Below are 20,488 nucleotides of genomic sequence, written 5' to 3'. Positions count from 1 at the left end.
TTACCAACTTTTCAATGGTTGATTCAGCCCATTTACAGACTATGAAAATCAAATTATAACAATTATCAAAAGGTAATAAATACAAATGATTTACAAGGTATTGTATTTTATAGTAAGAGTGTAAATTACAATTTTTATTTTTGTAAATGGTATAGTTGGTCAAGTTGGAAAAATAAATTAATTGAAGATTGTAATTTGTAATGTATGTGATATATATGGGTTTTCCTCAAAAAAAAAAAAAAAAAAAAAAAAAAAAAGTGATATATGTGGGAAAAAAAAATTTAAAAAACTTATAAATGTGAATATGTGGGCCGTGAGGCGGGGTGTAGTTGGGCTTCTTAACAAGCCAAAAGCAAGTTTCTCAAGTCAGGCTTGGGCCAATAAAAGGCACGAATATTCGAGCTTGGGCCGAATATCAAGCAATCAACAGTACTAAAGATCTGGAGTTCAATTTCTTTTACACTATATCCAATTGCACCTACATATCACATTTAAACTTAAAATTGGATTCGGACATCCAATTTTAATCCAGTTAACCGTGTATCCAAAAGAATAAATATTACTATATTCCCTTTGACCAAAAATAAAATAAAATTTACTATGTTAGGTAAAACTGAATTGGATTTGAATCATGGATTTTGTGATTGGAAAAATTGGACAAAAATATACTACCTCCGGATCATATTATATGCAACTTTGAAATTTTTTATCTCTCATTAATAATACCCAAAATTACATATAATACGATCCGAAGGTAGTACATGTTTTTACTTACCCCTAGCTCATTGCTCATACCATTGTTGTAGTTCATTCTTAGGATAGTCTCTTAAATGTATGCATACATCAAATTAATGAAAGCGAATTTAAAACATACAAACATAAATATATAGATACTCCCTTCATTTTATCAAAGTGCATAAATAATGTTTAGGTGATACGTGGATGTTTTGTTACTAATAGTTATATCATTGTAAAACACGTTTATGTTAGCATATATGAAGTATATGCTAGCCTTTTTCTTCTTTCTTAGTATCAGTAACTTAATGTAAGATTGATGGGTAGCTCATTTGATAGCTACCTCGTTTTCCATCACAAAACTCATGGATCAAACCTTATCAAGTAGTAAGAGATCCGTGGATAGGTTTTAGTCATTGTTCTAGAATTATTTGAAAGGACACTAAAGCAATTCATCTTAATAATAGACTTCCTCCGTTTTTTTTAGTTGACACCATTTGATTTTTACACTATTTACAAAACACGTTTTGACTCGCTTTTGTGGTTTATAGATACGATAAAATATATTCATGTGGGATCTTGTTTGAATCGTTTCAATGTACTCCGTATATTTTATTAATATCCACTTTTTATAGTTTTACAATGTTGATAATTAGATTTATTAATCATTAAAAAATATGCGTTGATAAATGTGATAATAGAAAGGTGTCAACTAAAAAAAACAGAGGAAGTATTAAATAGTGTGTAACTTAATAACTAAAGCATGACTAATACTACCTTCCCAACTAAGTAAATCATAAAGGTGAGTAAAGCAAGAAAATAGCAAATTCAACGTTTTCAAACCCAATCAAGTTTATCATCCTACAATAGACATAAAGTCCGAATAATTGAAATAATGGGGCCCATGTCAAGTTTATGTAGCCAATCAAATTTCTAACTTATGTTTCAAGAAATATTTGGATTATTTGATGCAATATTTAATCAATTACTTTTTTTTTTTTTTTTTTTTTTTTTTTTTTTTTTTTTGAGAAAATTTAATCAATTACTTAGTGGTCTAGTTTTGCTAGTTAATGGGAGCCACATCGACAACATGGTTACTTAGTTCTGATCCTCCCATGACATAGGGATGTGATGTTCTCTCCTTTTCACTTTTTACCTTCTTTTTCTCTCTTTGTCTAGGAGAAACCTTTTGTATTGCTTCTAAATGCTTCGTATTACTAATAGTTTTACTAATTAATTGTTAATACGAAGTAGCTAATAAATCCGCCGAACTACTTTTTATACGTTTAAGTCACAAAAACTATATAAATTACAAAATAGGGATATAACATTTAAATCTGTAACCTATTAGGTAGTCAAATCACCCCAACAATTCAATTTTTTAATTATTTACCTTATATAAACCCTCGATCTTATTATTATGTCAAATTCTCATTTGATTAAATTGTACAATTAATAGTAGTTGGGATAATTTATTCCTCATTTGAACATAGTACTTGATATTTTAAGATATTCTTCATTTTATTTTGCTAAGCAAAGAATTTAAACGTCTTGTACGAGCAAAAATCATTTTTTTTTTTTTTTAGTTTGACACAGCTATGTACTTAGACTGTGTAAATAGTTTTAAAGAGAAAAGGAGAATTTACATTAAAAAGTCAAAATCATAATTGGAAAACATTATACGTTTGTGTACATATCGAAAAGGGCCAGAAATTACCACAATAATGAATATACATAAGAATAGGTGATCCATAATCACGATCCAATTTACTTCTCGGATAAATAGCCCGTCAAAAAAGTGACAACCTCTAGGCTTAAATAGCGAGGAGCTAAGCAACACCTAATATATTAATTGATCAAGAGCCAAATTCATTGATATTGAATCCCAATTCAATTTATTACACCTGTTTGGACCAAGTTCATTGTCCTAAGTCCATTGACCTGGAATTACGAGAATACCCTTTCATGATCCAACCCATCATTAGTCATTGCAAAATACAGATTTACCCATAATCTGTCCAATTAAGTACAAAATCTGTCACCTGAAAGTACAACTATAAATAGCTCTCCAATCATTAATGATGGTAACTTTTTCCTAATTCTCTAACCGTCTCTCTCTACTTTCTCTCTCTCTACTTTCTCTCTCTAGAAAATACATTCGATGACTTAAGTATCGGATGGGCTTTCCCGAGTCATACCCCCGGGGCAGTTAACCTTCTCTCTTTTACAGGCTGAGCGGAAGAACGTTTAGACAGTTATTGAACTTAGCCTTAGGACATCTTGATATTATTTTTTAACACACAAAGGAAGCACATTCATATTATATCATAGTTAATCTGATGAAGTAATTCATCAGAACAAAAGGAGGAGAGCTGTTCAAAGAAGCCAGCAATCCTAACAAAAGGAAAGTAGTGGGTATAAAATACCACTTTAAACTTTCACAGTACTTCCTATAAAAGATTACATAGAATAAGAACAGCAAACTAACAGCATAATAATAAGAAGCAGTAGCAGCATAATTGTTGATAGCAGTATAAGGATCAGAACACTGCACTTTAAAGTCACTCTTCCTGTCCTCCTGGGATTTCAGCAGCATAAGTGTTAAACACTTCAGGTGGTGGGTAAGTAAAAGGAACCGTTTCACCTGCCTTGAACTTAGTCCTACCCATCAATGCAAGCTTGTTAGCAACATAATTAACACATCTATTAGCATGAAATATGCTAACAGTCCAATCTCTCTCCAAAAGGGCAGCCACATCTCGAATTACATTTCCAAAATCACCATCTTCAAAAGACTTTGGATCTTTCAGCATCTTGCTCAAGCTATCCGCATCTGTCTCAAGCTCCAGAAACTTAATTTGTTTATCCCAAGCCATCATCAGTCCCTCCCTAATAGCAAGGAGCTCAGCAGTAGCAGCACTGACAGCATTGTACTTGGAAGCAAATCCAGCAAACCATATACCCTTATCATTCCTAATTACCCCTCCTCCTCCAGCATTATCAACACTGATCCAGGAGCCGTCAGTGTTCAATTTGTAGAAATCTTTGTGAGGGGGAGCCCAGAGCCTTGGAATCTGAGTTATGGAAGAGGAAGGAGAATCCATAGTAGCAGCCTGTTGTATTCTCAGACAAAAGATATAATCCACATAGAATTTGTTAAAAGTAGTTTGAATGAAAACCATTTTTTGATCAAAAACTGCCATATTCCTAGTAGTCCAAATATGCCAAATAGCCACTGTAAAAACTTTTTTCCAAGAAGTAGAATTAGAAAGATTAAAGTCTAACCAATCAGTTAAGTGAGTATTGTAAAAACGATGTAAATCAATGTTTAGAGAATGAAATTTCAAAAAAACCAAAGACCAAAAAGCCGAAGAGTTTGGACAATCCCTGAAAAGATGAATAGTATCTTCTACAGGAGCTTCACAACGCATACAAATAGGATCTAGGAAATTCATTTTTCTTTTGAGAGTACTACCAACGGGAAGGATATCTCTAACTAGATTCCAAAGAAGCATTTTATACTTGTAAGGAACTCTAATTTTCCACATATTTTTCCAAGCAAAAGAGTGAAGGAAAGAAGAATTAAGAGTGAAAGGAGGGTTAGTAGAGTTATAAGCAGATTTGATGGTGAAAATGCCAGAATGATGTAAAGACCACTTCAACCTATCTGAGACCTACACAATCTTAGGTAAAGGGTAAGCAAGAATTAAGGTGATAATAGAGGAAGGAATGATATGTATAACACTATCTAGACTCCATTGATTATTTCTAATAATATCTGAAACACGCCAATGACCTTTAGAATTTGGAATATGAATAGAAGGAATCAAGTATAAAGGACAGTCACCTATCCAATGGTGGAACCAAAGAGAGGTTTCCTTGCCATCAACTATATTAACAATAATTCCTTTTTTAAGAATTTCACGGCCAGCTAAAATATCTTTCCAAATAACAGAATCATAGGGCTTAGGAACATAATCCATGAAGTTTGAATATTTTAGGTACTTATTTTTTAGAATAGTAACCCAAAGCTTGTTATTTTGAGTAAGAATTTTCCAACCTAGTTTAGCCATAAAAGAAATATTCCATCTTCTTAAGTCCCTAATTCCCAAACCACCCTTAGCCATAGGGTCACAAACAACTCTCCAATTAGTACGGGGAATATACCTAGATCGATTAACTCTATTCCAAAGAAATTGTTTGCATTTTTTTTGTAATTCACTAATGACATTCATAGGTAAAATATTAGTTTGCATAGCATAAACTGGGTAAGAATTTAAAACCGACTTAATAAGAGTACATCGACCCGCCATATTTAAGAGTTTAGCTTGCCAATTTTTGATCTTAGCATAAGTTTTATCCAAAAGAGGGAAATAGTCTAAATTATTCAATCTTTTATGAGAAATAATAATACCAAGGTACTTTCCAAAATTGGTAGTATTACTAATATTACAAACATCACAAATAGAATTCCTAACATTATGATTCATTTTCCTAGGGAAAATAGCAGAAGACTTAAGAATGTTAATAGAAAGACCTGAAATTGATTTGAAATGATCAAGCACTTCCATCATAGTATCTATATTGCTAGTGGTTGCTTTCCCAAATAAAAAAACATCGTCAGCATAGAACAGGTGAGAAATACTAATATTTTTAGCAATTTTCATTGGTTTCCAAGAACCATTGTCAACCCTATCTTGGATCATACAAGAAAGACGATCAAGACAAAGCACAAAAATATAGGGTGATAGGGGATCCCCTTGTCGAATTCCTCTTGATGGAGTGAAAGAATCAGTGATTTCCCCATTCCAAAGAAGAGAAATCTTAGGAGTGCAAATACAACTAAGGATTAGGTTAACAATGTTGGAGGGAAGATTGATACTCTGAAGGGTATCCTTAATAAAACTCCATTCTAAGCAATCAAAAGCCTTAGAAAGATCAATCTTAAGGGCCATAAGATTAGCTTTGCTAGAAGCTTTATTAAATAAATGAGCTACCTCTTTAATGATAATGATGTTCTCCTCAATGGACCTATTAGGAATAAAACTAGACTGAAAAGGACTTATAAGTTCATCCATAATAGGTTTTAGCCGATTAGAAATGCATTTAGTAATGAGCTTATAAATAGAATTACATAATCATATAGGTCTAAAATCTTTCATAGTAGAAGGACAATCACATTTAGGAATTAAGGAAATGTAAGAATCATTAATAGCACTAGGAATGGAACCTTTCAAGAAACAATCAGTGATTAAACTAGTAATAGAAGAACCTAAAGAAGACCAGTGATGTTGCAAAAAAATAGGCTGTAAACCATCAGGTCCTGGTGATTTATAGGGATCCATAGAGAAGAGTATAGATTTGATCTCATCCTTAGAAGGAGGCTGTTGAAATCTATGCTCAGAACAAACAGGAATATCCTTAGGGTAGTGATAGCTATTCATCAGATCAAGATTGACATCCAAACTTTGAAAAATATTTTGAAAATAAGTTCTAGCCATATCCTTTAAAACAGGTAAATCATTTATCCAAATTCCCTCATTGTTTTGCAAAGATAAAATTTTACCCCTTGTTTTTTTAATATTAGCTACCAAGTGAAAATACTTAGTGTTACAGTTGTTTAGGGTAAAAATACCCCAGGTACGTGGCCCAATCTCATAGTGACACGTGGCCCAGTAAAAAGGCGACACGTGGCCCAATGAGAGTGAGACACGTGTCCACCTGTCAGGGTGACACATGTCAGCCATCTCTAAACGCCCTAATACAACATCAGAAAGAGAAAAAGGCCCTGATGACCTCAGGCCCAAATCCCGAGAAACCCTTGAGAGCCGTAAAACGGCGCCCCCCATGACACGTGGCGACCTCTGATTGCGCAGCCAATCATGTCACGAAATTCTAGGGCATAAACCCTAGAGGGGTACATGTTCCCACCCCTATAAATACCCCAATCATTTATGATGGGAGGGGTGGATGGTGACATAACATAAATATAGAGCATTAAAGAGCTCCAACTTCTCTCTACTTTCTCTCTCTAGCTTTTCCGATTTCTGATCTCTAACTTGATCGTCGGAGGCGAATATTCCGATAAACGGAATATTCGTTGTTTTGCAGGTGTCCACGTCTCGTTGCCAGGAGAACGTGACCAGTATCCGAGGAGTTCACAAAAAACCCCGAAACATTTGGCGCCGTCTGTGGGGATACTCGTCCGTTATGGCAATAGATGGTCAGACACCTAATACTGGTCCTCGCCCAGGCGAGGACGGATATGTAGAAGACATACGTACTACCATACATTCAAGCAATCCTTTGACTGCCTCATTTGAAGAGGCCGAGCAACCTCCTGTCACCCCAGCTGCCCTAATGGCCGAGCTGACTAAGCTCCGCAAGGAGTTGGCGGCTACCCAGCAAAAGGGGACAGGAGGCACTTCCAAGAAAGCCAACAACAAGACCAACGCAACTGATGCTGGTAACACCCCATTCCGCCGTCCGCATGGAAGGTCTCCCCGAGTCCCACGGACCAACTTCTCTAACCTGCTGGCGAAAACACAGTCGGCTGGGGGGAGGGGCAGACAGCCGACAAGAGTTGAGACTGAGCCGTCACAGCGTTTCAAAGACGCAAGGGATTACATTCGGCACAGGCAAAGGGAGAGGGCCGCATACTCTGACACGGCCTCTACCCCAACCATGCTGGATGAAGTCTCCAACCAATCTTTCTCCCAATACACCAACACGGCCGTTTCCAGCAGGAGTCAAGCTGCTCATACTATCACTCCCGTTCCAGTTCAGCCATTACAATATCAGCCCCCTCAAGTACTCAATGGGTTGATACAGCCAACTCCCCAAGTCTTTGGGCAATATAGGCCTTATGGTCAGATGTTCGGCCAAGCTCTCTACCTGGCTGGAACGTCCGCTCAGCCTCAGCCCATCGATTGGCAAATGCGTTTGTTGAATTTGGGAGATAAGCCGCCTCCGTTTTCGCAAGACATACTAGCGTCCCCTCAACCAGCAAAAGTGAAGAGTGTACTAGTGGGTGCCTATGATGGTACGGGCAACCCAGAGGAACACATTACCTCGTACAGGAACTTGATGTATTTGCAAAGTGTAGATGATGCTACATGGTGTAGATGCTTCCTGGCCACTCTCAAAGGGGTGGCCCAGGATTGGTTTAACAGCCTTCCAGCCGGATGCATCAATTGTTTTACCACCCTCAGTTTGTTGTTTGTGGGAAACTTCTCATACAACATCCCACCAAGAAAGACAAGTCTCAACTTGGCCACAATTGTCCAAGGAAAGAATGAAGGACTACGCTCGTACGTCCAAAGATTTAACCAAGAAAAAGCCCAAATTCATAATCTTCCGGACGAAATGGCTTACTCAGAATTTCTCCGGGGATTAAGGCATAATGGTTTTAAGTTTGATTTGGTAAGAAAAAAGATTCGGTCATACGCAGGTGTATTGCGGGAAGCCGAAGCCTATATTGAGGCCGCGAACTTTTGTTCGCTCACTAAATCAGAACAGCCGGCCAAGGGGGCTGAGAAGAAGCAATCTTCTCAGCAAGACTCGGTCGGCCGAAAGAGAGAAGGAAACAAAAGAAAAGAAATCTGGGTGGCTGATGACAAGCAACCCAAGTCAAAGAAAAGCAAGACGTACGAGCCCCAGTATGAGTTCAACAAGGATGGCTACTCCATTTTGATGGAGATAAAAGACAAGTTTGAGTTTGAGAAGCCTCAGCCTTTGAGAGGCTCGGCCCAGTACAGAAACAAGAACAAGTATTGTCATTACCACAAGGATGTAGGTTATGACACGAACGAGTGTATCAATCTGAAGAGGCTGTTGGATAAGTTGGCCGACAAGGGTCTGCTGAAACCCTATGTGACCAAGTCCAAATTCACCTTCAAACGGACAGACAACACGTCCGAGAAAAAGCAACAAAGTGATAAGAAAAATGACAAGGAAGATGATGGGAATAGCACTGATTCAGGTTTTGTGGCCGTGATATCAGGAGGCTTTGCTTCAGGCGGCCCTACCATGAAAGGAATCAAGCGGGATGCTCGAAATTTGTCAAATGTGATGCAAACGGACACCGTTAAGGCCGAGCCGTTTCCTGAAGTGATTATAAGTGAGGCTGACCGTGGAGAGGTCAGGGCTTTGCACAATGATCCCATGGTCTTTGTCATGAAGATAGCAAATTTGAAGGTGGGGCGAATATTGATTGATACGGGCAGTTCGGCCGATATCATCAGCCTGTCTGCCCTAAGGAATTTAAGCTTCCCAGAAGATGCTCTCCAGGATATCACTCACCCCTTGGTAGGATTTGGGGGGAATGTCATTCATCCGATCGGACGGATTGATCTTCCAATCCGCTTCAGGCAGAGGGGAGAGGGGAGAGACATGGTCGTCCGCTTCCTTGTTGTTAAAGAGTTGACCGGCTACAACGTCATCCTTGGTCGCCCCACTCTGAATGCAGCCAAGGCGGTTATAGTGCCTCACTTAATGCTGTTGAAGTTTGAAAGGTCGGACGGAAAAATTGGAACAATCCAAGGAAGTCAGAGAATGGCTAAGGAATGTAATCAGCTGGCCGTGAAGCCAACAGCGCGCGGCCCAAAACTGTCCGAGCCAAAGGAAGAAGGAACCTCACTCCGAGCATACCAGGTCGGCCAGAAGCGTAAGGTGGCCAGGGCAGAAGAAGCCTAGCAATTAATGACTATCGGCCGGCCAGATGAGTTGAGGCCCCAGCCGGCCGGCAGCCACCAGGATATAGTGCTTGACTACAACCACCCAGAACGGACAGTTAGTGTTAGCACTATAGCCTTGGGATTGCTTGGGGATGAGTTAGTCCAGCTGTTAAGAGAATTCAAAGACGTGTTTGCGTTTGAAGTTGGTGAAATGCCAGGAATAAGTCCTGACCTGGCCGTGCACAAGCTTGCCGTGAATCCTCTGATAAAGCCTGTCCGGCAGAAGAAGAGAAATCACGGAGAAGAGAGGAATCAGGCGGCCGCAGTAGAGGTAAAAAAGCTGCTGGACGCCGGTTTCATTCGTCAGTGCTTTTACCCAGATTGGGTGGCCAATGTAGTTCTTGTGAAAAAGCCGAATGGGACTTGGAGGATGTGCGTGGATTACACGGACTTGAACAAGGCGTGTCCTAAGGATAGCTTCCCCTTGCCTAAGATTGACCGTGGAGAAAACAGCGTTTGTGACCGAGCAGGGGTTGTATTGTTACAAAGTTATGCCATTCGGCCTCAAGAACGCCCCTGCTACATTTCAGAGGCTTGTTAATACAGTCTTTAGACACCAGATCGGCCGGAACATGGAGGCATACATTGATGACATGATTGTCAAGTCAAAAGAGACGGCCGACCATCTCAAGGATCTACGAGAAACGTTCACCGAACTCAGGCGGCATAAGATGATGTTAAATCCAAAGAAGTGTGTATTTGGTGTTGAGTCCGGCAAGTTTCTCGGATTTTTGATTGATCAACGTGGAATTGAGGCCAACCCTGAAAAAATTCAAGCCGTCCTTGACATGAAGTCTCCGAGAACAATCAAGGAAGTGCAAAGACTGACCGGCTGTTTAGCAGCCCTTGAAAGATTTTTGTCAAAGTCAGGGGATAAGTGCCGTTACTTTTTTCAAACCATTAAGAAGAAAGCCATGTTCGAGTGGACGGAGGAGGCCGAGGAAGCATTCGTACAGTTGAAGAGTCACTTGCATACATTGCCTCGCCTCGTCAGTCCGCTCAGGAATGAGAAGCTATACATCTATCTTGCCATCTCTGAACACTCTCTAAGTGCCGTCCTTCTTGCTGAAAGGGACGGCCATCAGGTCCCAGTATATTTTATCAGCCATGTACTTCATAATGCTGAGCTTAAGTACCCCCCAATTGAAAAATTTGGCCTGGCCTTATACATGGCATCAAAGAAGCTGCGGCCGTATTTTTTGGCACATTCAATTGTGGTCTATACAGACCAACCCTTGAAGAAGCCGTTCTCAACATTAGAGGCGAGTGGCCGCATGCTCAAGTGGGCCTTGGAGCTCAGAGGTTTTGACCTTGTGTTTGAACCAAGGAAGGCAATCAAGGGGCAAGCTTTTGCGGATTTTTTAGCTGAAATGACACAGCCTGATCTTCAGCCGGCCGGGGACCAAGTCTGGAAAGTGTTTGTGGATGGTAGTGCAACAGCGACCGGGTGTGGCGCTGGTATTATATGTGAATCTCCTGAGGGAGACAAGTATGAGTACGCGTTGAGATTTCAGTTCCAAGCGTCAAACAATGAAGCTGAGTACGAAGCATTGTTGGCCGGCCTAAGGATGTGTAAAGCGGCCGGGGCAACCAAAGTTGAAGTATGCTCGGACTCCCGGCTAATAGTTCACCAAGTCAATGGTGGCTTCGAAGCCAGGGAGCCGGCCATGATGAAGTACATGCAGCTAGTAAAAGATGAGGCCGAGAGCCTAGAACATTTCTCTCTCAGACAAGTTCCTCGTTCAGAGAATCATCAAGCAGACGCCCTCTCCAAATTGGCTTCCTCGGCATCATATGATACTCCAAGATCAGTGTTTTGGGAAGTAAAGGAGAAAAGGAGCATTGATGCCGAGCCCGTTCAGATAATAGATAGAAGTTCAACCTGGATGGATGGAATTATTTCCTACTTAAGGGATGGAATACTTCCGGACGATCCAAAAGAGAGTTGGCTAATGAAGAGGAGAGCGGCCTGGTTCGAGATGAAGGATGGGGAACTATTCAAAAGAGCCTTTGTGAAGCCTTACCTTAAGTGTATAACTCCTGAAAGAGGGCATGAAGTGTTGGACGACCTTCATCAGGGACATTGTGGCTCACATATTGGAGGACGAGCCTTAGCTGAAAAAGCGACACATTTGGGTTATTACTGGCGGAGCTTGAATTCGGACGACATGAAAATGGTGAAAAAATGTGACAAGTGCCAGAGATTTTCGACCCTCATTCATCGTCCAGCAAATAGTCTATCAGCCATCAGTAGTCCGCTTCCTTTTGCTAAATGGGGCATGGACATTTTGGGGCCGTATACTCCTGCATCCGGCCAGAGACGATATGTACTAGTGGCAATAGACTACTTCACTAAATGGGTTGAAGCTGAGGCCGTCCGGGGCATTAAATGGACGGATGTGTCAGCCTTCATTTGGAAGAGTATAATCACTCGGTATGGAATACCTCATTCAATGGTGTTCGACAATGGACCTCAGTTTGAGACGCGCCAACTCAATGAATGGTTGGGGGACCAGGGCATAACTCATTGTTTTGCCTCAGTCGGCCGACCACAAGCCAATGGTCAAGTTGAGGCCTATAACAAGTTGATTTCAAATGGGATCAAGCGCAAGCTTAAAAAAGCAGGCGGCCTATGGGCAGACGAGTTGGTCAATGTGCTATGGTCCATACGGACAACAACAAAGAGTTCTACAGGGGAGACTCCATTCTTTTTGGTCTATGGAGCTGAGGCTGTACTCCCAATTGAAATGTACAAGCCCACTTTACGAGTAATGCTTTATGATGAATCGGCCAATTGGGAGGCCATGAAGACCGCCCTAGACTTTCTTCCAGAAGCTAGGGGCAATGCGGCGCTTAGGCATGAAATTTATCGCTTAAGGATGACAAGGGCATATAATCGCCGAGTGTTTAAGCGGCCGTTCAAAATGGGGGATCTAGTGTTGAGAAAAATGGAAGCTGTTGGTCGTGCCAATGAGGACGGCAAGTTGACTCCAAATTGGGAGGGGCCGTACCGAATTAGGGAAGAAGTCCGAGACGGCACATATCGCCTTGAGGCAATTGATGGCCGTCAGATCCCACGGACATGGAACACTGACAACCTGAAGAAATATCATGTTTAAGTTTTTATTTCTTTAAGTACTTAGCCAAAAAGCTGTTTATACAGCTAGGTCTACTGACCGAGCCTTGTAATTAAAGCCATACGGCCTCAACAATGTACCTTTGACAAAATTAATGAAAAGTCAGGCATTGTTGAACTATTTATTTGCCTGTTATTATTTATGATTAAAGGCCGAATGAAATGATTTACTAAGTTGCTTCCAATATGGCAACACGGCTTACCATTCTTACTAAATGGCCGAAGTGAAAAGGAAGCAAGGTTGCTCCCAATATAGCAATTCGGCCACACAAAAAAAAAAAAAAAAAAAAAAAAAAAAAAAAAACTGATTTAATTCAAAGAACAATGTGTTCGCCCAACTCTATGCGGACGATTAAGGCAAGGTATTCCGAACTTGTGTAGAAAGCAAGTGTCCTTTACAAATAGGGCAAGGGCATACCTAGGCATTTGGCCCGGCCGAGCAAGGAATCTCTAAGTTGAGATAATACTTAGGATTTCTAGGGTGCGTCCGAGCGATAGATTCAACGGACTGCTCGTACCATGATAGCCGAACGGCCAATTAAATTGATTCGGTGCTTCACCTAGTCCAAGGGCAATCATTACTATGATTTGATTAACTTGCTAGTCGTCATACCCTTTTAAGGCATAAAAACTACCAAGTTAATCAAACCACTTAGAGAATGGACTAGGCGAACACCGAATAAAGGGGCATACCCCTAGGAACGTACGAAAAGGCATAATATTGAGACGTACGAAAATCATTCAAAAAACGCAAAATTGCAAAGAATTGCCAAGTATGAAACAAAGGTGAAAGAACCGCGCAAAGGCGGACAAAATTTTCATTAATAGGACCGCACAAAGGCGGCCATAATGTTTACAATACCGCTCTAACAGGCGGCTTCAAATTAAAAACAAAAAAAAGAGAAGTACAGAATAAGCTAAGTACAAAGTAAGCTGAAAAAAGAAGGAAAGCTTGAGAGCTGAGCAGACGGCTGCTGGAGGACCTGAGCTCTACTTAGCCGTATTATCTTTGGCAGGCTCCTCCGCATTCTTGGCGTCCTCGGCCTTGGCAGCCCCGTCGTCCGCCTCCTCCTCATCCCCGTCCTCTCCGGACTCGGGGGAAGTAACTACCAGCTCAGGAGGAGGCATGCCGGCCTTCTTTGCCTCTTCTCTGAAGCAGACATACTGAAGCCGCTTCTTGAAGCGTTCCTCATAATAGGCGGCTTCACCTTCGTCCACCATCAAGTCAAAGGCATCGAAGAAGTATGCCTTAAGTCTGTCTTCAACATCTTGCTCAATGCGGACGATCTCTTCCGCGCTGGGTGGCCGAGGAGTTTTAAGTTGCTCCTCATAGTCCGCAATGGACTTCCTTAAGGTCTCAACCTCGACCTTCAGCGCGTCCGCTTCATCTAGAGCAGACTTAAGGTTGGCTTGGGCCAACTTCAGCTCACTCTTCAAGGCTTCAGACGCCTCGAAGCCCAACCTCCACTTCTCCTTCTCTAGGACGGCCTCTTCCCTTTCAACCCTCAAGGCCTCCCTAGCCAAGGACTCTTGTTCGAGTGCCTTGCCCAGTTTGACCAGGTCCTCTGTTTGCCGCGCCGCTTTGTCGGACAGCGCGGTTATTTGGGTCTCAAAATGTACCCTTTGGACGGCGGCAGTCCCAGTTACAGCATCCTCGGCTTTCCTGATTTCGAGCCAAGCTTGCTTCAACCGCTCGTTCTCTTTGTCCTTCCAGTCAAGGAAGGCGTTCAAGCGGAGGAAAAGCTGCGGACAGTAGAAGGAAAATCAGTCAAATAACAAGAAAATACACTAAGTGTTGGAAAGGAAAATGCGATAAAATAGGAGCGTACCTCGGCACTACAGTTAACCATGGGGGCCGAGGAACCCCTCATTGATCCCCCGCAGCTTGTCACGCTGCGCTTGGGGGACCGCGCGAACCATGGCCTCGCGCATGGCCTTTCTGTCCGCACCAGTCAGTGACTGGCCGGGCATCCTCAGTTGCATCTCCTCTAATATATCTGCGGACGACCGTGCAAGAAGAGTTAGCTAAAATTTACAAGTAAATAAAGATGTACAAAAATAAAGAAACAAGAAAGGCTAACCAGTGGAGAAGCTTGGAGGAGAGAGATTGATGGGAGGAGGCGGCAAAGAGGCCTCCCCGTCGTTTTCTGGACGACCAGCATCAGCATCGCTGGCCGACTGACTGGCATTTAGCCAGTCAGATTTTTTGACTATCTCGACCCCCGCAACCGTGAAGGGGCCGGTCATTTTTTCTGGGGTTGACTTATCCCCACCGTCCGAAGGGACGGACTCATCGTGGACCTGATCAGCAACAGGTTCCACGGGCTTGGAGGCCCCGCTTTGTGTCAGCCGGGGTTGTTCTCCTTGAGACTGCATTGTAGCAGTCTGCGACTTCGCCTTAGCCGCGGTTTGTGAAGACGTCTTGGAAGCAACCGTCTTCCTCCTTTTGGATGCGTTCGCATCAGCAGTGGGCGTGGCCGGCTGCTTCCTCCTAGCCTTCGGAGTAGAGAAGGACTGCAAAAATACAACCAAAGTTAGAAAAATTTTACAAGGCAAAGTATATGCTTGCGTCCGTGTGAATTGGGGAAGGAGCTCCCTTCCAGCATGCTTGAACGGACGTAAAGCGTCCGTGCAAACTCAGGAAGCAGGCTCCTCCCAATATAGCAGAACGGACACAATGAGGAAGGAGAAATTCAAAAAATAAACTAAGTGTTTACCTCCTTGAGTTGCTCGTACATCTTGAAACGAGCCTTGTATCTGGCCAGGTCCACCTCGGACATCTCCACTTCCCCTTTTTGGGCCGAGTCCAGCATAGCGTACGCCTCCGCTGCAAAGAGAAAAAAGCAAAAAAAGCAAAAGTGTTAGAATATTTTTCTAAAAACTCTACGTGCGTACAAAAAGTTTATATATCTAAGTGTCCACCTTGGGGCATGTTCTGGTACAGGCCGTACGCAGACATGAAGGTAGTGTCCCTAAGCCAGTTGGCAAGAGGAACCCAATGGCTAGGGACACGTTCAGTTTTGTTACCCCGCTTGACTCGGTTGACCTTGAAGTACTCAAGCTGGTGTTCGTGGCTTGGATGGATGGGCGGCTTGTCAGGTTTATGGTCCCCGCGTCCGAGCTGAATGGGATCCGGACGGCACTTGTTCATGCGGAGGTTGAACTCCGCATCTTGAGTTTTGATGCGGTAGAATCGGTGCTTCCAGTCCCTCCATTTGCTGACACGGTCGACCACAACCATGTAATCCCTAGTCGCACTCAAGATGAGCCAACCATCCACATCCTTCTCCAGCCGAGTGAGTGAGTGCATCTCACAGAAGACTGCAAAGTCTGGCGTGAAACCCTTGCAGATGCACGTCACTAAGTACCCAAAAATATTCAACCAACTGTTTGGCGTCAGTTGGAAGAGGCCAATGTCGTATTCGTCCGGAATTGTCCGGACGAATGGATGAAGAGGGAAGCGAAGGCCCACATCCAAGGCGGCCTTGTAAACACAAAACGCCCGTTTGCGCGGCTTCTCCTCATCCCAGGTAGCCACAGCAATGGCTTTCCTGGGGACTTGTATTTCGAATCCCTCCCCCAAATGGAGGGACTCCTTGTACTTCTCAAAATCCTTTTTTAGGAACTTCAGGGCCGTCTCCCCAACCGTACAGGCGTACGGGTCCCTGAAGTTGTCAATGTTGGCGACGTTTTCCTTGGCCGCCGCCTCACCTTCGGCCGTCTCACCCACGGCCTCTTTCTCAACTTCTTCTTCTTCCATTTGGTGAGAAGGAGCACTCCCAAACTCTGAAGACAGCACCCTGTCCAGGTCTGCTGCCTCGGCCGAGCTTCGGCCTCTTGAGCTTTGTACGCCCATGGAAGAAGGAACGCCCTCCTCAACTAATGGACGCTTGCCGTTGTCCTTGGCAGCGTCCGCCTGATTTCCCGAAGGAGGGGCGCTGCGAATAGGCAGGACAGACGGTTCTCTGATTGAGATTCCCGTCAAGGGTCTGTCCGCCCCGCCCAGTTGAAGCAGGGGTTGAGAAGAAGAGGGGACGGACGAACCACAAGCGTCCGCCCCAGGATTGGAAGGGTTGTCTTTGCAGGCTACCAGTTCGGCCCCATCCATGACTGAACTGGCAAATTGAGGGAACCTAAGTTCCGGAGCAGGTGCGGACGAGGCGCCTTCAGCTTGTAGGCGTTCCTCGAAGGAAGAAGTGACCTCCACGGCCAAGTGATGAGAGCAAGTGGAGGCGGTCGTTGTTTAGGTGGTGGAGTCAGTCTCCACCATTGTACTTGGGTTACTAGGGTCATAAGGGACCCTAGGGTGAACCAGACTACCGTCTAGGTTCCTGGCCGCATGAAGATCGCGCGTACGCATTGTTCTTGCCATTGCCTAGTTCTCAGACGATTCAGACGTACGCAGCATGATTAAAGAGCCGGAGGGTACGTCTGAAATCATGGAAGCCCCATTGCTGTGGCCGCTCTGGGTAGTTAGGAGATAAGCTCCTCCCAGAGTATCAGAACGTCCAGCCCCATTGCTGTGGCCGCTCTGGGTAGTTAGGAGATAAGCTCCTCCCAGAGTGTCAGAACGTCCAGCCTCATTGCTGTGGCCGCTCTGGGTGGTTAGGAGATAAGCTCCTCCCAGAGTATCAGAACGTCCAGCCTCATTGATGTGGCCGCTCTGGGTAGTTAGGAGATCAACTCCTCCCAGAGTATGAGGACGTCCATCCCAAAGTAAGTGGACGTCCAAATGAACTCAGAGGTTAAGCCTCTCTCAGAGTACGAGAACGTCCAGTACAAAGTATGTACGTCCAAATGAGCAAGAAGCCAAGATCATTCCAAACTACGAGGACGTCCAGAGCAAAATATATGGACGTCCATGTAGCAAAAAGAGCGTTGAATCAAGAGTATATGGACGTCCAGGGCAGATGGGAGGCAAACCTAACCTAGAGTACCAGGACGTCCAGAATGCAAGTTCAGAGGAGGCGGCCAGTAAGTGTACGAGCCACCCCTTCTGAGGGGCATATGTTTAGGGTAAAAATACCCCAGGTACGTGGCCCAATCTCATAGTGACATGTGGCCCAGTAAAAAGGCGACACGTGGCCCAATGAGAGTGAGACACGTGTCCACCTGTCAGGGTGACACATGTCAGCCATCTCTAAACGCCCTAATACAACATCAGAAAGAGAAAAAGGCCCTGATGACCTCAGGCCCAAATCCCGAGAAACCCTTGAGAGCCGTAAAACGGCGCCCCCCATGACACGTGGCAACCTCTAATTGCGCAGCCAATCATGTCACGAAATTCTAGGGCATAAACCCTAGAGGGGTACATGTTCCCACCCCTATAAATACCCCAATTATTTATGATGGGAGGGGTGGATGGTGACATAACATAAATATAGAGCATTAAAGAGCTCCAACTTCTCTCTACTTTCTCTCTCTAGCTTTTCCGATTTCTGATCTCTAACTTGATCGTCGGAGGCGAATATTCCGATAAACGGAATATTCGTTGTTTTGCAGGTGTCCACGTCTCGTTGCCAGGAGAACGTGACCAGTATCCGAGGAGTTCACAAAAAAACCCCGAAACATTTGGCGCCGTCTGTGGGGATACTCGTCCGTTATGGCAATAGATGGTCAGACACCTAATACTGGTCCCCGCCCAGGCGAGGACGGATATGTAGAAGACATACGTACTACCATACATTCAAGCAATCCTTTGACTGCCTCATTTGAAGAGGCCGAGCAACCTCCTGTCACCCCAGCTGCCCAAATGGCCGAGCTGACTAAGCTCCGCAAGGAGTTGGCGGCTACCCAGCAAAAGGGGACAGGAGGCACTTCCAAGAAAGCCAACAACAAGACCAACGCAACTGATGCTGGTAACACCCCATTCCGCCGTCCGCATGGAAGGTCTCCCCGAGTCCCACGGACCAACTTCTCTAGCCTGCTGGCGAAAAAACAGTCGGCTGGGGGGAGGGGCAGACAGCCGACAAGAGTTGAGACTGAGCCGTCACAGCGTTTCAAAGACGCAAGGGATTACATTCGGCACAGGCAAAGGGAGAGGGCCGCATACTCTGACACGGCCTCTACCCCAACCATGCCGGATGAAGTCTCCAACCAATCTTTCTCCCAATACACCAACACGGCCGTTTCCAGCAGGAGTCAAGCTGCTCATACTATCACTCCCGTTCCAGTTCAGCCATTACAATATCAGCCCCCTCAAGTACTCAATGGGTTGATACAGCCAACTCCCCAAGTCTTTGGGCAATATGGGCCTTATGGTCAGATGTTCGGCCAAGCTCTCTACCTGGCTGGAACGTCCGCTCAGCCTCAGCCCATCGATTGGCAAATGCGTTTGTTGAATTTGGGAGATAAGCCGCCTCCGTTTTCGCAAGACATACTAGCGTCCCCTCAACCAGCAAAAGTGAAGAGTGTACTAGTGGGTGCCTATGATGGTACGGGCAACCCAGAGGAACACATTACCTCGTACAGGAACTTGATGTATTTGCAAAGTGTAGATGATGCTACATGGTGTAGATGCTTCCTGGCCACTCTCAAAGGGGTGGCCCAGGATTGGTTTAACAGCCTTCCAGCCGGATGCATCAATTGTTTTACCACCCTTAGTTTGTTGTTTGTGGGAAACTTCTCATACAACATCCCACCAAGAAAGACAAGTCTCAACTTGGCCACAATTGTCCAAGGAAAGAATGAAGGACTACGCTCGTACGTCCAAAGATTTAACCAAGAAAAAGCCCAAATTTATAATCTTCCGGACGAAATGGCTTACTCAGAATTTCTCCGGGGATTAAGGCATAATGGTTTTAAGTTTGATTTGGTAAGAAAAAAGATTCGGTCATACGCAGGTGTATTGCGGGAAGCCGAAGCCTATATTGAGGCCGCGGACTTTTGTTCGCTCACCAAATCAGAACAGCCGGCCAAGGGGGCTGAGAAGAAGCAATCTTCTCAGCAAGACTCGGTCGGCCGGAAGAGAGAAGGAAACAAAAGAAAAGAAATCAGGGTGGCTGATGACAAGCAACCCAAGTCAAAGAAAAGCAAGACGTACGAGCCCCAGTATGAGTTCAACAAGGATGGCTACTCCATTTTGATGGAGATAAAAGACAAGTTTGAGTTTGAGAAGCCTCAGCCTTTGAGAGGCTCGGCCCAGTACAGAAACAAGAACAAGTATTGTCATTACCACAAGGATGTAGGTCATGACACGAACGAGTGTATCAATCTGAAGAGGCTGTTGGATAAGTTGGCCGACAAGGGTCTGCTGAAACCCTATGTGACCAAGTCCAAATTCACCTTCAAACGGACAGACAACACGTCCGAGAAAAAGCAACAAAGTGATAAGAAAAATGACAACGAAGATGATGGGAATAGCACTGATTCAGGTTTTGTGGCCGTGATATCAGGAGGCTTTGCTTCAGGCGGCCCTACCATGAAAGGAATCAAGCGGGATGCTCGAAATTTGTCAAATGTGATGCAAACGGACACCGTTAAGGCCGAGCCGTTTCCTGAAGTGATTATAAGTGAGGCTGACCGTGGAGAGGTCAGGGCTTTGCACAATGATCCCATTGTCTTTGTCATGAAGATAGCAAATTTGAAGGTGGGGCGAATATTGATTGATACGGGCAGTTCGGCCGATATCATCAGCCTGTCTGCCCTAAGGAATTTAAGCTTCCCAGAAGATGCTCTCTAGGATATCACTCACCCCTTGGTAGGATTTGGGGGGAATGTCATTCATCCGGTCGGACGGATTGATCTTCCAATCCGCTTCGGGCAGAAGGGAGAGGGGAGAGACATGGTCGTCCGCTTTCTTGTTGTTAAAGAGTTGACCAGGTGTGGCGCTGGTATTATATGTGAATCTCCTGAGGGAGACAAGTATGAGTACGCGTTGAGA

The 20,488-nt window shown here is 44.0% G+C and overlaps 1 protein-coding gene across 1 annotated transcript in view; it reads right to left on the bottom strand.

Moving 5' to 3' along the window:
• Positions 1-5,873: 5,873 nt before the first annotated feature.
• LOC145571346 (uncharacterized) overlaps positions 5,874-20,488 on the bottom strand; it is a 34,897-nt gene continuing 20,282 nt past the window's right edge. Inside the window, exons 5-6 of the mRNA XM_081630395.1 lie at positions 14,227-14,349; positions 5,874-6,239 (exon numbers count right to left, since the gene is read on the bottom strand). Coding sequence (XP_081486521.1) covers positions 5,874-6,239; positions 14,227-14,349 — 489 coding nt within the window. The remainder of the gene's footprint in view (positions 6,240-14,226; positions 14,350-20,488) is intronic.

The sequence above is a fragment of the Chenopodium album genome, chromosome 12, assembly GCF_948465745.1.
Source record: "Chenopodium album chromosome 12, dcCheAlbu1.1, whole genome shotgun sequence".
NCBI lineage: Eukaryota > Viridiplantae > Streptophyta > Magnoliopsida > Caryophyllales > Amaranthaceae > Chenopodium > Chenopodium album.
This window is presented reverse-complemented; position numbering and strand designations above follow the sequence as displayed.